Source organism: Argopecten irradians, chromosome 2 (genome assembly GCF_041381155.1).
Source record: "Argopecten irradians isolate NY chromosome 2, Ai_NY, whole genome shotgun sequence".
Lineage (NCBI taxonomy): Eukaryota > Metazoa > Mollusca > Bivalvia > Pectinida > Pectinidae > Argopecten > Argopecten irradians.
The window spans coordinates 50,561,984-50,582,333 of record NC_091135.1 but is presented as its reverse complement, the minus strand read 5'-3'; the positions used below and the strand labels follow the sequence as shown (position 1 = coordinate 50,582,333).

General features: G+C 37.3%; 2 protein-coding genes across 2 annotated transcripts; both read right to left on the bottom strand.

The window, feature by feature from the left end:
• Positions 1-15,885: 15,885 nt before the first annotated feature.
• On the bottom strand, positions 15,886-16,740 carry LOC138316698 (toll-like receptor Tollo). Its single transcript, XM_069258360.1, has one exon. The coding sequence runs from the start codon at positions 16,738-16,740 to the stop codon at positions 15,886-15,888; it is 855 nt and encodes a 284-aa protein (XP_069114461.1).
• An 18-nt stretch (positions 16,741-16,758) lies between these two features.
• LOC138316697 (uncharacterized) lies at positions 16,759-17,907 on the bottom strand (the record flags this gene model as incomplete). Its single annotated transcript, XM_069258359.1, has 1 exon — positions 16,759-17,907. A coding segment is annotated over exon 1 (1,149 nt), but the record flags the coding sequence as incomplete, so codon positions are not given.
• Positions 17,908-20,350: the final 2,443 nt, after the last annotated feature.

Sequence of the window (20,350 nt, the reverse complement as noted above, 5' to 3'; positions counted from 1 at the left end):
GTCTATATGGGAAAAACACATTCAGGACCATTATTTGCTTAGTTTTCATAGGAAATTAGTCAATCTGGGTTAGAATTATTAGCCTGAGATAGCATTTTAACATCATATCCATATTGGTCCTGGCCGACCCCCAGGGTCCAGAGGGGTGGGGCCAAAATGGGTCAAAAACTCAAAATGGATAACATTTCAAAAATCTTTCTTCTGAATTCACAGATTTGATGGAACCAATAATCTTCATAGATTAAAAAGTCAAATTAATAAAATTACTTACTGACTTCAAGGGCATGATGGGCCAATATATAGTGTTTATATGCATGTCTTTGTTTCTTTCTGTATCTGAACTCGGATGACCGTTAAGGCCCATGGGCCCCTTGTTTCTAATGATATTGATTTATTGTGCTTTACATATTAATTTGGTCTTAATTAGTTTGAATGACTTCGTAAGGCCTTGAAGGTCAATTGGTTTACATGACTGGTCAGCGAAACAAAGCTTGCTGATGTGATTCTTTTTGAAAAATACAAGAGTGTAAATGGCGACTGACATTTAAGTTACACTTATGCCATGTTTGGAGCAATATGTTATCTTATCGAGAAAAAGGCTTTTCTTACCACCACGTCGTCATAAACTGTGAATAATCAAATCGAAGCTTGTTCGGGAGATGAAATGGAGCTTACGCCTGTTCTTACTATAGGTCTATATTTTTTAAAAACGTATAAAGAGCAAGGGTGGTTTGGCAGTGTACAAGGTTAAGGGAGAGACAGGACGCCTTCGTAACCCTCAGAGTAACAATCAGTAATATGATAAATACCTCGTGTGGGTTATAAAGTTGTGATCCAAGCATGAAACACACCAACTACTCGAGATATGTCTTTGGTGATTGCGCAAACGTTTTGATGCGGTCATGATAAAGCATCATTCTATATATCTGGTGGCCCTTTCCTTCAAAATCGACTTCCGAAAAGCTACATAATCGTAAAACAGTTCCAAAAAACCAAATCAGATTGACGTAAAAAAGTAGTTCTTGGTGAACGAACTCTAATTCGACAACATATCCTTGATGTATGAAAGCCCTTATAACGATAAAACAGGGGAATCATTAATCATTTTGAACAAACTTAAATAGAATGTTAGATGTATGAATAAAGGGAAAATATTGCTGAGCACATTGCAAACCTTTTGAAGTCAATATTCCAATCTCCGTATCACAGAATGTAGCAAAACAATGTATTTAATAGGGAACATTGTCGACTAATATTCAATCCAAAGAGTAATATTTACCTTTTTTACTTCGCTCCGCCTCAATGAACTAGTAAACTCCGATGACTTCATTTCCCAATGAAAATGCTTGGTCACGCGCTGACCACTGACCGGGATGAGAATACATTTATAACAAATAATTTTCTTTTTAGGTCACCTAGCATTGGTCATGACGACATATTGTGATAGCCTTTTGTCCGTCCTCGTCCATTAATATTTCCTTATGAACATGATAACTTGAATAAATATACACCAATATGAAACTTAGTATTTAGCTAAATATTCCAATGATCTCGAACGAGTTCGGTAAAAAGTGATTATTCCATCGTAACTTACGGAGTTATTGCCTTTGCAATACTAATTATTGATGGACCTTTTGAATACAATAATTGGTGTAAATATCCATCAAGAATAATGAAGGTTTATATGCAGCTAACATTAGAATGATCTCGGAAGGGTTGGAAAAAACTCACTTGACAGTTATTTCTCTTTGCAATAACATTATTATTGGACCTTGTGGTCACGATAGTGTGTGTAAGAACTTACCGAGCCTTATGAGTGTACTGCCTAGGTTCTGTAAGATTACGGACACATCAGAGATCTATCGGACAGTAGTTATATAGTGATCAACCTTGTCAGTAAATATTTAATTAACTTTGTTGACAGTCTAATATTTTAAAGAAGTTCAAATTCATATAGAAATTGTTACAGTTACCTACAATTATTAACCTTTGTAATGTATTTGTTTTTAACATGGTCAATATATTAACTTGAGTAGACATTTACTGGTGCTCAATGAGACTGTATGCTCCAAAAGCTCTAGAAAATATTGGAAGAATTTAAAAATATAAATGGTTTGTCAGTAACTCGTGAAAATTTAATGAAACAGTCCTAATGAAAGCTTTGCAACATGTATGAAATTATCAGGTAACCTGTAATGCCCTTGAACCTGTTGTGTTTTGTATCTGCAGATATCATACTAAACTTGTACCTGAGAGAGACACGTGATTTGGCTTCATAAATTGAGTGAGTTATCTCCCTTAGACTATCGTGTGCTCATCATTTTATGTCGTCCTTGTGGTCAAATTAACTGAAGTGTCCCTATGTTAAGTATCATTGACCTTTAAAGGACAAGGACATGTATGCGAGTTGAAGGTGGTAAGAACATATCTGAAATATATTTGGTACGATGGTATTTAGATATGTAGAAATCTTCAGCAGAAATTAGTTATTTAAAAAATATATTTAATGAAGGTTTCTAAAACATGACAGGATCTGTTTCTGTATAGAAATACATATCAGTCCAAAAAAGTTCGTAATTATATAATCTTGTAACATTTACCGTATACGGAGGTTTCCTCCCTCGCAAATCGTTGTCACTTTTAACAATATGATCCTTAAGATAGGTCTCTATCAATTATTCGGTTTACTGATCCTTCATGGAGTGCAAAAGCGCGTCATCGAGTCCTCTTACACAAATTAACACCTTTAGGTGTGCAGTGCAAATGTGTTAGTAACTCGTAAAAGTATTTTACAGTTTGTATCCAGGAATGACAGCACGTCGACATCATTGATTTCCACTATTTAGTGTCGGTCTTATTAGTTGACTGATATCGTCAGATGTCTTAAGGACATGGAGTATTAAAGGCTCAACATGAAGTCAAATAATGGAAACTATGGAACTGACAATACATCAATTAATCACAATAAAGTCGCACATGAAAGGTTTACTTGACCATCAGGTAGGGCGTTAAAATTGCACCTTAACCCACTATTACATAATCGTAAAAGGCTGCTACATTTAGAATCTTAATTTTTTCGTCTTCCCTTCGTCTTCCTGTGACACCCACTCATTTTTGGACGTTGCTTGAGTGCTCGCCCCTGTGAGGTAGGCTCCGCATTCTGTCCCCTGTCTGAGACACTCCATTGTCTATTAAAGTGGTACTTGCTGATCATGCTTAGTACTCAGCATTAAGAAAGTTGTGCGACTACGGTACTGTCAGTATAATGTGACCAGGTGGAGAATCTTGCTTGGTGTCGTCGGCGGCATGCTTCAATGATACTTGTTTGTTTGATTAATATTTAACGTCCTATTAGCAGACAGTATCATGGAAGAACGGTAACGTGTGTGTAGTGCGAGGGGCGTGTTTTGGGAGACTGCGGTATGTTCGTTGTGTGTCTTCTGGTATAGTGGAACTGTTGTCATGTTTATAGTGCTATATCACTGAGGCATATCTTCAGTGATACAGTACTAGAGTTCTATAATACTGGAAGACACAATTAGAATACCACAGTCTCCAAGAACATCCTCCTCGAAGGACAGACTGATAGATTCAACATATAAACAGAAACTGTTTTAGTAGGGTTTTTTTTATATATTCTTCATAAAATCATATTTGGTGTGGGGTACAGGGACACAGGTTGGTAATTAAATATTGTCTTGCATTAGTTCAACTCTCGACAATTTAATATGGCCTAACGATCTACCATCTGGGATATTAACGAAACAACTGAATTGATTAGTTTCCGCAATTTCAACTAGTTTTTATTGCTTTTTCAGAGGCATCTCTCTTTTCTAATGTCCCAATGGACATCTGTTCTTCCTTTCATGCTAGAAATAACTCAATAAACAATTATTTATGTGTTTTCAAAATATGCATTCAGTTATGAGGATGCGAGAAATTTTTCGAGTCCCACAATTGTCGTACAACATAATGTCTTGCAAATCACAGTCACCTTATGGACACTGAATTCTATCAGAAATGGCTGTCGTTTAAACGAAATGTGAAATGTTTCCATCATCATATCGCCATTGCGTAATACCAAATGCACGATGGAAGTGTCTTAACAATCGTAACTGCTAACGAATCTGGATGACCATTTGACGTACTCTATCATTGCTGACTGTACCGATATATCTAACTTATTACGAAGATGACATTTGTCGCTAAGTGCACATTTAATGGCTGTGAAAGTAAAACATTTTAGTCGGATATGGAATTCAGAGTTAAAAATGATCTCATTTAGTATTGAATTTGTCCATACATGACTTGTTTATCACAGAGAAGTCGTATATCATACGGTAGTGTGTAAATATTGTAGTGTATAGCCCAGACATATTGTTTATGACGTCGTTCAGTCTTCCGAAGTAGGCTGTTGAGAACTGTGTTTTTTTGTATTTATATTGCTCATTTTAAAGCTATCTTACTTCCACTTAGTCGTTTGACAAACATTCTCTAACCGAAAATGATTTTAGCGTCGTTTTTGAGATGCAAATTGTCAATCGGGATCACTTAAATAAAACATAATTCAGTGTATATTGATGCTATTAAAAGTTATCTTATTTCAAGGTCTTCATTTCACAGTATGAACCTAGACATTTAGATGAATATCGGATTGTTTTATTAGCCGTCCTGGTATACTTCTGGATCTCATTTTTCAAGATCTGTCTTTCATATGAGAAAGACGTTAAAATGTATATGTTAAAAGCTTTAAAGCACGCTTTACTCACATGATATGTCGGTTTGTCTACTACTTGGATACTACTACATACAATTATAATCCTTGGTTTTTACTACATGGATACCACTACATACAATCATAATCCTTGTTTTTTACTTCATGGATACTACTATATACAATTATAATCCTTGGTTTTTACTACATGGATACTACTACATACAATTATAATCCTTGGTTTTTACTACATGAATACTACTACATACAATTATAATCCTTGGTTTTTACTACATGGATACTACTACATACAATTATAATCCTTGGTTTTTACTACATGGATACTACTACATACAATTGTAATCCTTGGTTTTTACTACATGGATATTACTACATACAATTATGATCCTTGGTTTTTACTACATGGATAATAAATTACATACAATTATAATCCTTGGTTTTTACTACATGGATACTACTACATGCAATTATAATCCTTAGTTTTTACTACATGGATACTAAATTACATACAATTATAATCCTTGGCTTTTACTACATGGATACTACTACATACAATTATAATCCTTAGTTTTTACTACATGCATACTACTACATACATTTATAATACTTGGTTTTTACTACATGGATACTACTACATACAATTATAATCCTTAGTTTTTACTACATGATTACTACTACCTACAATTAAAATCCTTGGTTTTTACTACATGGATACTACTACATACAATTATGATCCTTGGTTTTTACTACATGGATACTACTACATACAATTATAATCCTTGGTTTTTACTACATGAATACTAAATTACATACAATTATAATCCTTGGTTTTTACTACATGGATACTACTACATACAATTATAATCCTTGGTTTTTACTACATGGATACTACTACATACAATTATGATCCTTGGTTTTTACTACATGGATACTACAAAATACAATTATAATCATTGGTTTTTACTACATGGATACTACAAAATACAATTATAATCCTTGGCTTTTAGGTCATCTGACCCGAAAGGTCAGGATGACCTATAGTCATCATGCACCGTCCGTCGGCGTCCGCCGTCCGCCGTCCGCCGTCCGCCGTGCGCCGTGCGTAAACTTTCCATTCAAACGACTTCTTCTCAATCACCATAAGGCCTAAAGTACTCATATTTGGCCTGTAGCATGCTGGGATGAAGGGCTACTAAAGTTGTGAAAATTTATGACCTTGACCTACTTTCAAGGTCACAGGGCTCAAATAGGCTGAAATCTTTGAACGACTAAGAACTGTAAAGCTCAGAGTACTCATATTTGGCCTGTAGCATGCTGGGATGAAGGGCTACCAAAGTTGTGAAAATTAATGACCTAGACCTACTTTCATGGTCACAGGGGTCAAATAGGCTCAAATCTTTAAACGACTTCTTCTCAATAGCCATAAGGCCCAGAGTACTTATATTTAGCCCGTAGCATGCTGGGATGAAGAGCTACAAAAGTTGTGAAAAAGAATTACCTTGACCTACTTTCAAGGTCACAGGGGTCAAAAAGGCTAAAATCTTTGAACGACTTCTTCTCAATAACCATAAGGCCCAGAGTACTCATATTTGGCCTGTAGCATGCTGGGATAAAGGGCTACAAAGTTTTAAAAATTCATGACCTTGACCAACTTTCAAGGTCACAGGGGTCAAATAGGCTCAAATCTTTGAACGACTTCTTCTCAATAACCATAAGGCCCAGAGTACTCATATTTAGCCCGTAGCATGCTGGGATGAAGAGCTACAAAAGTTGTGAAAAAGAATGACCTTGACCTACTTTCAAGGTCACAGGGGTCAAAAAGGTTTATATCTTTGAACGACTTCTTCTCAATAACCATAAGGCTCAGAGTACTCATATTTTGCCTGTAGCATGCTGGGATTAAGGACTACCAAAGTTGTGAAAATTTATGACCTTGACCTACTTTCAAGGTCACAGAGGTCAAATAGGCTCAAGTCTTTGAACGACTTCTTCTCAATAGCCATAACGCCCAGAGTACGCATGTTTGGTCCGTAGCATGCTGGGATAAAGGTCTACCAAAGTTGTGAAAATTAATGACCTTGACCAACTTTCAAGGTCACAGGGGTCAAATAGGCTCAAATCTTTGAACGACTTCTGCTCAATAACCATAAGGCCCAGAGTACTCATATTTAGCCCGTAGCATGCTGGGATGAAAAGCTACAAAAGTTGTGGAAAAGAATGACCTTGACCTACTTTCAAGGTCACAGGGGTCAAAAAGGCTAAAATCTGTAAACGACTTCTTCTCAATAACCATAAGGCCCAGAGTACTCATATTTTGCCTGTAGCATGCTGGGATTAAGGACTACTAAAGTTGTGAAAATTAATGACCTAGACCTACTTTCAAGGTCACAGGGGTCAAATAGGCTCAAATCTTTGAACGACTTCTTCTCAATAACCATAAGGCCCAGAGTACTCATATTTGGCCTGTAGCATGCTGGGATGTAGGGCTACCAAAGTTGTGAACATTATTGACCTTGACCTACTTTCAAGGTCACAGGGCTCAAATAGGCTCAAATCTTTGAACGACTTCTTCTCAATAACTGTAAAGCCCAGAGTACTCATATATGGCCTGTAGCATGCTGGTATGAAGGGCTACCAATTTTGTGAAAATTAATGACCTGGACGTACTTTCAAGGTCACAGGGGTCAAATAGGCCCAAATCTTTGAACGACTTCTTCTCAATAGCCATAAGGCCTAAAGAACTCATATTTGGCCGTAGCATGCTGGTATGAAGAGCTACAAAAGTTGTGAAAATTAATTACCTTGGCCTACTTCAAGGTCACAGGGGTCAAATAGGCTCAAATCTTTGAACGACTTCTTCTCAATAACCATAAGGCCCAGAGTACTCATATTTTGCCTGTAGCATGCTGGGATTAAGGACTACTAAAGTTGTGAAAATTAATGACCTAGACCTACTTTCAAGGTCACAGGGGTCAAATAGGCTCAAATCTTTGAACGACTTCTTCTCAATAACCATAAGGCCCAGAGTACTCATATTTGGCCTGTAGCATGCTGGGATGTAGGGCTACCAAAGTTGTGAACATTATTGACCTTGACCTACTTTCAAGGTCACAGGGCTCAAATAGGCTCAAATCTTTGAACGACTTCTTCTCAATAACTGTAAAGCCCAGAGTACTCATATATGGCCTGTAGCATGCTGGTATGAAGGGCTACCAATTTTGTGAAAATTAATGACCTGGACGTACTTTCATGGTCACAGGGGTCAAATAGGCCCAAATCTTTGAACGACTTCTTCTCAATAGCCATAAGGCCTAAAGAACTCATATTTGGCCGTAGCATGCTGGTATGAAGAGCTACAAAAGTTGTGAAAATTAATTACCTTGGCCTACTTCAAGGTCACAGGGGTCAAATAGGCTCAAATCTTTGAACGACTTCTTCTCAATAACCATAAGGCCCAGAGTACTCATATTTGGCCTGTAGCATGCTGGGATGTAGGGCTACCAAAGTTGTGAACATTATTGACCTTGACCTACTTTCAAGGTCACAGGGCTCAAATAGGCTCAAATCTTTGAACGACTTCTTCTCAATAACTGTAAAGCCCAGAGTACTCATATATGGCCTGTAGCATGCTGGTATGAAGGGCTACCAATTTTGTGAAAATTAATGACCTTGACCTACTTTCAAGGTCACAGGGGTCAAATAGGCTCAAATCTTTGAACGACTTCTTCTCAATAGCCATAAGGCCCAGAGTACTCATGTTTGGCCCGTAGCATGCTGGGATGAAGAGCTACAAAAGTTGTGAAAAGGAATGACCTTGACCTACTTTCAAGGTCACAGGGGTCAAAAAGTCTAAAATCTTTGAACGACTTCTTCTCTATAACCATGAGGCTCAGAGTACTCATATTTGGCCTGTAGTATGCGGGGATGAAAGGCTAATAAAGTTGTAAAAATTTATGACCTTGACCTACTTTCAAGGTCACAGGGGTTAAATAGGCTTAAATCTTTGAACGACTTCTCAATAACTGTAAGGCTCAGAGTACTTATATTTGGCCTGTAGCATGCTGGGATAAAGAGTTACCAAATTTATGAAGATGAATGGCTTTGACCTGCTGTCAAGGTCACAAGGGTAAAAAAGGCTAAGATCTTTGAACGTTTTCTTCTCAATAACCGTAAGGCCCAGAGTACTCATATTTTGCCCGTTTCATGCTGTAATGAAGGCCTACTAAAGGTGTGAAAATGGATTACCTTGACTTATTTTCTAAGTCACAGGGGTCAAATAGGCTCAATTCTTTGAATGACTTCTTGTAACTAACCGAAAGGTCCAGGGTACTCATATTTGGCCTGTGGCATGCTGGGATGAAGGGTTACCAAAGTTATTGAAATGAATGACCTTGACTTTCTTTCAAGATCAGGGGTCAATTAGGCTTATATCTTGAATTTTGAACTTCTCAAATTCTGCCAGTGTGATTTAGCTGATACTTACTTGCATATGAAATGATCCTTGTCATGGTCCTGACCAAGTGTTTTTATATTTTGATGTTGATCTGAAATCCAAGATGGCCACCACTCCCGCCATCTTGAAAATATATTTTGAACTTATTCTTAAGTTCTTCCAGTGCGATTTTGCTGGAACCTGTCTGATTAATTTTAAGGATACTGACATTGTCCCAACAAAGTGTTGTTGTTTGACGGGTTGACCCAAAAACCAAGATGGCCACCAAAGCTGCCATCTTGAAAACACATTTTGAACTTCTTCTAAAGTTCTACCCATGCAGTTTGACTGAAACTTGCATGAAATGATCCTTACATGGCCATGACCAAGTGTTTTTATTTTTTAACCATGACACCATATATCTAATTCCCTATACAGCTATTGCCAAGGTAGTCAGATGACCGTTAAGGCCCTTGGGCCTCTTGTTACTACATGGATACTACTACATGAAATTATAATCCTTGGTTTTTACTTCATGGATACTACAAAATACAATTATAATCCTTGGTTTTTACTACATGGATACTACTACATACAATTATGATCCTTGGTTTTTACTACATGGATACTACAAAATGCAATTATAATCCTTGGTTTTTACTACATGGATACTACTTCATACAATTATAATCCTTGGTTTTTACAACATGGATACTACAAAATGCAATTATAATCCTTGGTTTTTACTACATGGATACTACAAAATACAATTATAATCCTTGGTTTTTACTACATGGATACTACTACATACAATTATGATCCTTTGTTTTTACTACATGGATACTACAAAATACAATTATGATCCTTGGTTTTTACTACATGGATACTACAAAATGCAATTATAATCCTTGGTCTTTACCCTTATAAGCGATACCAATGGACATATTCTATATCAACACTTTTCGAATAATTTTAATTTGTTATACAATACTGTTTTAAGAATAATAATACTGAACAAACAACCAATTATATACAATATAGCTGCATTTCAAAACACAAATCTCTACTCACTGACAAGCTCTTGTGGTGTATAGGCACATTTTCGATAATATTGGGGTACACAGTATATTACCTAAAGGATATTACATGTACCATGTACTTCATCGTCTTCCGTACCTAATTGTAGTTGATAAAAATAATCGGATTCAATAATATATATGTTATATATTGGGAGTTAGAAAAGACAGTAATTAAAATATTGATGAAGACCAATGGCGTTACACGCCCTACGTTTGGACTAGCTTATAGGTTGTGTTTAAGATTACGTTATGAAGACCTTAGTTCATGCCACCGGCACGTGCTAATGACGAATATTTGCCATGAAACTTTTTTTTATAAAATTATTTAGTTTGTTCTTAGATCAATTAGATCAACCCCAAATCAGGAGTGATTAAAATCAAAACTAAAATGCGATTATTTTATGCTCTGTAAGAAACATTACTACATATCGCGACAAATTCGTTTATTCGTATCTAGTCCACTTAGGTAACATTAAATCATTGTGAATTATATATTTAAAATATAATACAACGTGATGTCGTTCAATTAAAAAATAGTGATAGTTCTGTAGTTCTGAACCGCAAGTCATGTACAAGTCTCAAGAAAAAGTCGTCAGTTTAGAAGTACAATTTTTATGACATGATTATATCACAAGAAACAACAAGTGTGAACAGAAAGTTCTTAAGAATGTTATTTGTAAAGTTAATATTACAAGAAGATGTTAATCTATAATTGAAACTTGTCGTTAAACAGTTATTAGCCTAATCACCTTTTGAACAACCGGCCCGGACAATTAAAATGAACACCTCCACCACATGGATCATTTTAACATGTTTTCCTTGTTGCCAGTCCAGTAGCATATTTACAATGTCTCAAGTATTAATTAAAATATATATTGTAAGGGATTCATCGTCTTAGCATGATCTGGGGCAACATGAATGTTATATGAGCGGAAACTCTGGCAACTCAGTAAGGCGCAACCGACATTGTCAACGCTCTACTATACTCCTACAGGTAAACCTGACGCTCCGGCAACCCTACGCCAACTTCCCCGGCGTCCTGTCGCCCCGTCCACCCAATTCCTGCCGTACGCGCCTCCCCTATCTTTTCTGCAACCTTAAGCTTGTGTGTTGGGCAATGTGGGTTGTCCCTACAGAGTCACTAACATTTCAAACATAATATTAATCCACCTCTTGTCTCTAGCTCCAGTGGACGAGCGGCAGGGCCGGTACACGGGGTAAAGTTAAGGAGTTTAACGTACTTTGTTTACGGGTACTAGCACCGGTACACTGTCACGCCGTCCTTTCATTTACATACCCGTAAACCAACCCAACTAATGACGTCGTATTCACCCATGTATAGCCCGAGACTACGAACCACCGACCCGTCTACTGAACACTTTTAACGTCCATGTGTGTTAATAGACGTCTACTGAACACTTTTAACGTCCATGTACAATACAGACAGGTAACAATAATACTGGAACTTTATACAGACGAATAATAATTGACTGATACATATATAAGCGATATATAATATGTTTTATAATACATATATGAAACCTACGGACATTACATTACCCACGCCTCCGGATTGGACGCTTCGACCAACGTTGAAAACAATGACAAATATTGATAATACTACATTCACTCATTCATATATTCCGCAACATTTACTCTCAGTGACACATAATAACACTACGTACGCCCTCACATTCCTGGTTACACTACATACTACCTAATAACTCTTTAATTCATGTTCACAATGAATAACTATTTCTTACTCGAATAGCACAGAAATGTTCAGTTCTAATCTCACCTATTCATTCACTTTGCTTCCATCCATCCCATTTATCACATATGGTCACATGCACACTCGAACTTTGGATTGTTGCGCCATCATTCACGGTTGTCCTCACAGTTGACTTATTTTGCCTATGTGGTGCTTTACTCTACAGTACGTCTGCGTTCCCCTTGTTACATACATGTACAACACTGTATCTGGTAACAGCTATCCTCGGAAGTCAGTATTGGTACTGTCGGCGGTTCAGTTTCCGTATTCAGAGATATATAGATGATCTTCTTTGGGGAACTGAAATTTAAGGGTAGAGGTGTATCTGAGGTCCTACCTGACAATGCCTAGTCACACTCGTGATAGACACATATGGATCAGGCCCTAACTAAGCGTCCAATGACGGGGCTGTCGTCGTCGTTGACGAGGGCTTCGCTGCTGTGGTGCCAACTGCCTCTGATGTGATCGTCTCCGTAGCCCTTCCCGACGACACTGACTTCTCTGCTACCGTTTGTGGAACGCCGTGGAGCTTTTTTTCAGTTGAATGAAAGCAATTCTTGTGACGCTCCAAGTCTGCTTTCCTCCCACATGTTCTGTTGCACTAATAACAAGAGTATTTCCTTTGTGGAGTTCGGCTTCTTACACGACTCCATTCACCTGCCACGTGGACTGTAAGTCTCCTTCGAAGCATTCTGTGCAACTGAGCAAGATACCAGATGAATCTGAATAAATCTCACCTGCAGTCTATCCACATAGACCACTTATTTTCTTCCACCGCCAAATGGAGAAATTTTGTACGTTGCATCAGACAACGTTTCGTGCCAGGCACGGACTGCGCCAAAAGGACGTTAATTTCGGAAAATAAACCCACACATGATACTTTTTCTTCAGCTTCCCGCTGGAGGTCCTCTTATCATTATACCGTGATTACCTTAGGTCTGATAGGATTAAGAGTTCTCTACCAAACATCAGATAGTTTAGCGTAAAATTCGTTGAATCGTGCACTGAAGACCATTACGCCATCATTAAATACGGCCATTGGACGTCCCAGTCGGTTTGGTTTTTATTGACATAGGCCTTCTACCAGAACGTTTGCTACTGTCAAAGTCTCTTGATTTGGTATTGCGAAGGATTCTGTCCATTTTGTCAAGTGATCTCCGACCACCAAGACGTATTGGTTCCCATCCCGTCGTCAGTCCTAGGCAATGACCCTTTAATAGTCGACGCTATACGTTCCATTGGGTTGCAGCTTTGCATTACTTATCTGTACATAGGTGCCTTCCTCGTCGAGTTGGAATGTTTTCCTCTGGCGCATTGTTCACAGATGATTAACCTAAGGCGTACATGCTTTTGAAGTCTTTTGCCAATAGTACCTATGCCGAACACTTTTCAGACTCCTTCAGATTTCAAAATGATCCCTATGTTTATGTAGCGGTATTCACTGGGAGGCGATCATCGGCGACCAGATCAGTAAGCCATCTGTAGCTAGATCGTAACTAGGATCGTAATATCATCAAAACACTTCATATATCTGTATATATTTTACTCGATGTTGGACAAGAGGGTTCGGACTGATTTGGGGAACGAAGCACTTCGAAAAACCTTGGTGAGTGCTGTGGATCCTACTGGCATAATGTTCTTACTTTGTTATTTTTTTCTTTGTTTTTATGTTTTCAACAACTTGTCAATTTAGCACTGAAGTCTCTATTTACGTAAAAGAATTCTCCCAAAGGATGTGCAAACAATTTTTAACTTAACAGTAACATCAGTGCTTATAATTACTTTTTCAGACTACCTAATAAAATAAAGTACATATTAACGTATAATTTCATTTATTTTGAAATGAAAGTTTTTAAATCTACACGCAACGTCAATGTTTCTATCGTAACGTCACGAAAGCGTCGGGTTGTCGCGTCATTCTTTGATTTCAATGTGTAAAAGGATAGATCATACAGAAATAACATTGAATAAATTGTGCAGAAACTGCCACTTTTATAGACTTTGGGTTGTCTTCGACCCGGGTACAGAATCCAGAGCCTACCTTAAAGAAGGCCAAAACTGAGGCGGTGTCAAGGGAGCCATAAGTAAGAATAAAGTAGGTTAGGATAGAGAAAAGGGACGATCCTAAATGTAGTCGCCATTTACAATATGCGATTTTTCTCGTGAACGAAGTTCGTTTACGTAAATTGGAACACTTATCTAAGACCATTTCGCCATCTTAAAAGCCGTTAGATCGTATACATTAGTCGATGAAGAAAGATAGGTTACAAAACGGCCGAAGGCTATAGACAGGTTTTGGATTATGGAATAAATTGCATTTCACACCACGATAAAAATGTCTACCTTGGTATGTCTTCAAAACCAATAAACAGGCTTTATTTAGTCCAAGCAGTCGCATGATTACTTCCTTGTACAGATGAAGTATAATTCCTAAATTGGTGCACTTCGGTGCGATTAAGAACAAGAAATGCAAAATTGCTATGTCAATCTCGTCATTCGAAGAAACTAGATAATGAACACTATACATTTCAATTGAATATATTTAAAATCAGCAGATTTCCGACTTGTCTGGTAAGCTGATGAGAAAAATAATCAACACTGTCCAGTTTTACCAAGATACGCGACATTAACACACCACCTAAGAAAACCTAACACTCTATTGCGATGATTGTAAAAGAACATTTACGTTAAGATAGAGAACATACCGTATTATCAGTATCCTACGAACCATCAATATTTTATATACATAGGTAACAGTACAGGAGGTTTTTGATATATTATCGTCCGCCATCCATTCCTATCATTCATTGTGATGTGTACGTAGTGTATATTAACAGACCACAAATACACACGACGTGCTAGATTTTTATAAGGCTTTGTAACGCCAAAAAATACAAAAAACACCGAATCAAAGTTTTATTACAGATTTGCAGGCTTGTTTGTTTGTTTGATTCATTAACGTCCTATTATGGGTCATGTAAGAACAGCCTCCCACGTAAGCGGTGTGTAGCATACGTGTTGTGCGAGGTGCGTGTTTATTTATAGTGTTATATCACTGACACATGCTGCCGAAGACACCAAGCCACACAACCCAACCTGTCACATTATACTGACAACGGACGAACCAGTCGTCACACTCCCGTTATACTGAGTGCTAAGAAAGAACAGAAACTACCACTTTTATAGACTTTGGTGTGTCTCGATCAGGAGACGAAATCTATAAGCCGGGACAAGCGATCAACAGAAAGCCAAAAGTGAGGCGGTTTTTAGAGAGACGTTAGGAAGAACAAAGTTACTTAGGAAGAAGAAAATATATAAGATCCTAAATCCATTTACGATTATGCAGCAGTTACAAAATGTACAATTCTAACACCCTACTTGCTGGGCCAAGATTCACATCCAAATATTGATTCGTTTCTAACACGCACAACAGTGACATTTTACATGAACTTTATTCATTACGCCAATTGCTATTAAATAGTGCGTAGCATATGTCATAAAACCGACAATTAATCACACTTGTGAGTTTCCATCAATTTCATAGTGATCTGATAAAGCTGACAAAGTCATTCTTCAAAGGATTGATGTTGTATGTGGTTTTGTAGTATGACCAATACGTAGTATTTAGCTATAATTCGACACGTGTTTCTAACTAATGTTAATGCTTACCAGTACAATGTATAGCTAACATTATGTTTAACCGTACTTTTTTATTTTATTTTATATATACAATATGAATATCGGCATAAATGAGGCCCTTTTTCCGAAATATTAGTGATAACCAAGTGCTTTATTGTATAAATTTTATCATAGCAATGCAAATAGTTAAATTGCAATATAACTAAATGGAACAACACAAAAAATAAAATCATTTAGCCTGATTGTTATTGCCGTTGGCGTGGTGGTGTTGTCGATGCCGGAAACAATGCTTCAAGTTGTCGAAAAAATGGCCATCTTTGTTCCTTTTCCTTTTATTCGACAATGAAAATATAATTTTGTCCCAAAAAAGCCTGTCATTGATATGAACATAGGTCAATGTCTGCATACAACGCTTCAAATCTGCATCAAGTTCTTCTGGTGCCAACTGTTCTACAGTAACGAGTATCAGATGTTTCTTTTTTTCTAACAAACTTTGGTGAAATGCCGTTCGAAATTCCATCAAACACCATTCACTCTCCAGGAACTTCCGTGAAATAACGAGAATCGTATGACGACTAGCCTCCACGCTGTTAACGATATTTTCTGCAATAGCAGTTCCAACAGCAAAGTCTCGTTGATGAAGACAAAGTTTAAATGGATCAAGCCCGTTAGGGCGTTCTAAACCCGGAACCAATGTATTCAATACCCAATTAGAGTCGTGCTGACTGTAGGAGACAAATGCGTCAAATTTCTTACCGGCATTGTCTTCAAATCGTTGGCAGGGGAGTATTATGTTTAATCTAGTAAAAGCCAGAATGACTATTTCCTTTCTGTATTTTATCATGATGATAATAAAAACAATTAGAATCGCGACAATTAAACACAATACAATGATTGGTGCGGCGAGTAATGTTGTCGTTTCTAGTTCACAGCCTAGCTCTCTGATGGTGACGCCAGCAATTTTACGACCTTTCAATTTGTCTGGTTTGTGGCATTTAAGATCTTGCAAATACATATACTGACCTATTGCAGTATCGATTGTTAAGTTGTTGTCGTGATGAAAAAACTCGACGAAGTCCTTCATACCACAATCACATACAAATGGGTTGTTCCGGATGTCAACCTTCACATACTTGTGATGTTGTAATGCACGGAGCTGCTTCAACGTTATTGTAGTTATATTGTTATAGCGCAGATCTAGTGTACCCATGCTAGGGTCCTCAGTCTTCGTCCCATAGTCTAGTACACTTTTGAAATCATTTATCCTGTTATGTGTTAAATCCATGATTTTCATACGCGGGAAATATAGTCGCCAGTCATCGAATTTTCCTGGTACTTCCCGCAATAGTGAATATGATAAATTAAACACAAGCAATGCTGGAAAATCTGAGTTTTGCAAAAGGACACTATCATGCTTCGAACCAAGGCTCCTCGCAAAACTTCGGTCAAGTTCGATTAGTTTTGTATAATTACATGTGAACGCAGCTCTCGATACACCGCGATAGAATGCACGTGCTGCATTAGGCGTTTCCTCGCCTTTCATTCGTTCAACGCGGGGTAAAACAATCTTGCTGAATACATAAGAAATATTTCTACTGATCGCCACCATTAGCTCTTTCTCTGGACCGCATTTCGCCGCTTTCGTCATGAATTGAAGGTTTTGTACCGTAACTGCAAACTCAGATGAATCGACGTAGAATCTAGAGTCTATTATGGCGTAATATACCAATGTGTCTGGAATCATATTGATATCGGTGTTGAAATAGTCCGCCATAGAGTCCCGGATCAAGCAGTCTTGAACGTGTATATACTTTAGTCCGACAGCACGCATTGGGTACGGAAGTGTGATGTTCCCTCCGGGCGCACATCCAATCGTCACTGCATAATGTTTCCTTACCACAGAAATTTGCAAAATATGTCTTAAGCTTTCAAATCTCAATACCTCCCCTCGTCTGACGGAGCACAGTATACAAGTTGGATGTACTTTTGCCAGGGTATCTACTACAATTTGCTTGGTAGACGGATGAATACATCCTAATCCTGGTTGAATTCTGCAGATTCTGGACCATTCCGGTGGCAGAGAACTGGATACATCCTGTGGTTGAGTACCCATGAATGTTATACCATCTACTGTAATGTTAATACTGTTATCAAATCCAAATGAAAGCTCTGAATTGTTGTGAAATATATTCGTGGAGTTAATCGTGTTAAATGCAGCTGATATCATCACCAAAAGGGAAGATAACAGCATACTGAACGTTGATTTCAACAATCTATCAGGTCTAGAAATATAAACTACACATCTTGAGTGTTTAGAGAAGACAGATATTTTATAAGAAATATTTTGGCATCCTGTACGCACGCGCAGACAAACATGATGGATTACAAACCGCGGTTGACTGCGTATGTTCACTTTGATCGTTTTCTCAAGTAACAAGCACATCATACTGGTAACCTACAGACCCTTTCCTTGTTAATCAGATAAAACATACAACATAAACGTCCCGGCGATACGGAAGGTTCCAATGTGCTTGTCACAAGTCCTGCAGTAAGTGCAGGTCATATGCAGGATTTATAATATCACGTTTGCACAGATGCTCTGATTGGTTGACTTTACATAAATGGAAAAGCCACATAGCACTCCAAAAGCATTAAACTATTGAACTGCTAACAAATTGTTCATTTTGTAGAGATAGAGCAAGTTCAAATGCTAAAGGTCATAATGAAAGTCTTTTTCTTTCGAAATTGCTGCAAATACTGAATCGCTTCAGTTATCTAAAGTATATGACTTAAATGCATTTATCCAATTATAAATGATAAATGCCGGTTAAAAACAAACAAGTCTCTGGGACAGCTGATCGCCGATAAGCTGTCCCAGATTACCGGGGGTGCGTCCTTAATATCCACAGAACAAGTCCCTTTAAGATTTTATGCAGTTAAGCATCTCACTGACTCTGATTGTTGCAGTGTTTATTAATAGGATTACAGTTACATGTATCTTAAGGATGTATTATTTTGAGGTTTCAGTCCCGTTGAAGTCTCGTTTCGACAAAGATCAAAGAAGTTATGAGATTTTCAAATATATTTTATCAATATCTGTAGCAAGTTGCCAGATGCAAATTTTGTCAAAAAAATACATTTCTATTTTCAGTAGATGTTTTTTTATACAGGGATTTTAAGAAATGGCCCATTTGGCGGCCATTTTGAAATTGTGTCTTTTTCCTCTTTGAGTAGAGCCATAGTTTAACCATTTTTTACTGAAATTGTTTTTACTTAAATCATCACTGCACCAGCTTTTTTAGTTGTATCGAGCTAATTTTTGCTGTTAATCTTTACTAGATTCGTGGTTATTAAAATATTGAGCATTATTGCGTGAAGTGATACGCTTTTGTAACTTTATTTTTACATTTAATGGTAATTAGAGCACTTTTATATTTTACTCTAAAATACTGAAAAATAACACATATTCAAATGAGGCAAAAGAGTAAGCACACTGACACCCCCCCCCCCCCCCCCCATTTTCTGCCTAATTTAGAAAGACCAACCCATTCCCTATTGATATGCAAAATATTAACAAAAGTTTAATACCACAACGGTTTCTATAAAGGGTTAAATTTGGCAAAAATGGCTGAAAATGGTGTATTTTGTAGCTCAAAATTAAGGGGTTGGGGTAGCATATGTTGTTATTCTGAGAAAAAATATGAGTCTTATTAATCAAAACTTGTATATTTTTAAGAAGACTTCAGGAAAATAAATTCTTCAAACTTCCATTCATATCAAACATCTCATTAGGAAATTATGGCTTTAAACTCTTGTGTATATGGTCAAAACGGCAAAAATCCCAAAAAATCTAAGATTTTGTCAACTTGGTATCTTTGAGTGACAATAGCTCTAAAACAAGCTCACCGACATATGCTTTTTCTTCCATTTTCTTGTATGTTATGAACTCCTATTTCCAAACATCTATATGAGAAAAAAAGTTTAATACAAGAAAATTTCTCATAGGTGTACATCCTTAAGTGTCCGTTTTGACCTGGATGCTTGTTTCACTTTTGGAGCCCATCTGTATAGTCTATGGCAGTGCATTTTTTTTTGGTGCAATCTTGTCTCCATCGGAGAGCAAAACATTTCTGTCGTTGATGTTTCAGCATGCCAAGAATATCACAGCAAAATATAGCATCAACAGAACTGCCAGGCGACGACACATGCCACTTTTTACGGCGAGAATTGGATGCCAGAGTGAAAGCACCAAACCCCCGAAATAGCCTCGGCAATGAGATCTACAACTTCTCAATGATCGTCGGTAGTCGATACAATAGGTAATGTTAATTGGTTAATTGATAATGTGACCAAAATATAGGCTTAATGGACTTAAATAATATCTATCGTTTAATATCGTGATAAGTTGATTGATCACGCTGTCGCTGGTTCGGGCGAAGTATCTTACGTAAACAAAAGAACATGATTTTTTTGTAAATAATGCTTATTTAGGAATGTAATTGAATTACTACCATGGAATATTTCATCAACTTTAAATCGATACAAACAACGAGTAAAAATATTTAATAATATTAACAACATTCAAAAGAAGGGAGGTAACTCTGGGATATATATTTGTTAGCATTGGGAGTGCTATATATGCTGGCTGTTAGGTGATAATAATTACTTAGTGTAGTGCCGAGCCTACTTTTATA

Coding starts and splice junctions, on each gene's coding strand:
- LOC138316698 (XM_069258360.1), bottom strand. CDS start 16,740: ATGAAGGACTTCGTCGAGTTTTTTCATCACGACAACAACTTAACAATC.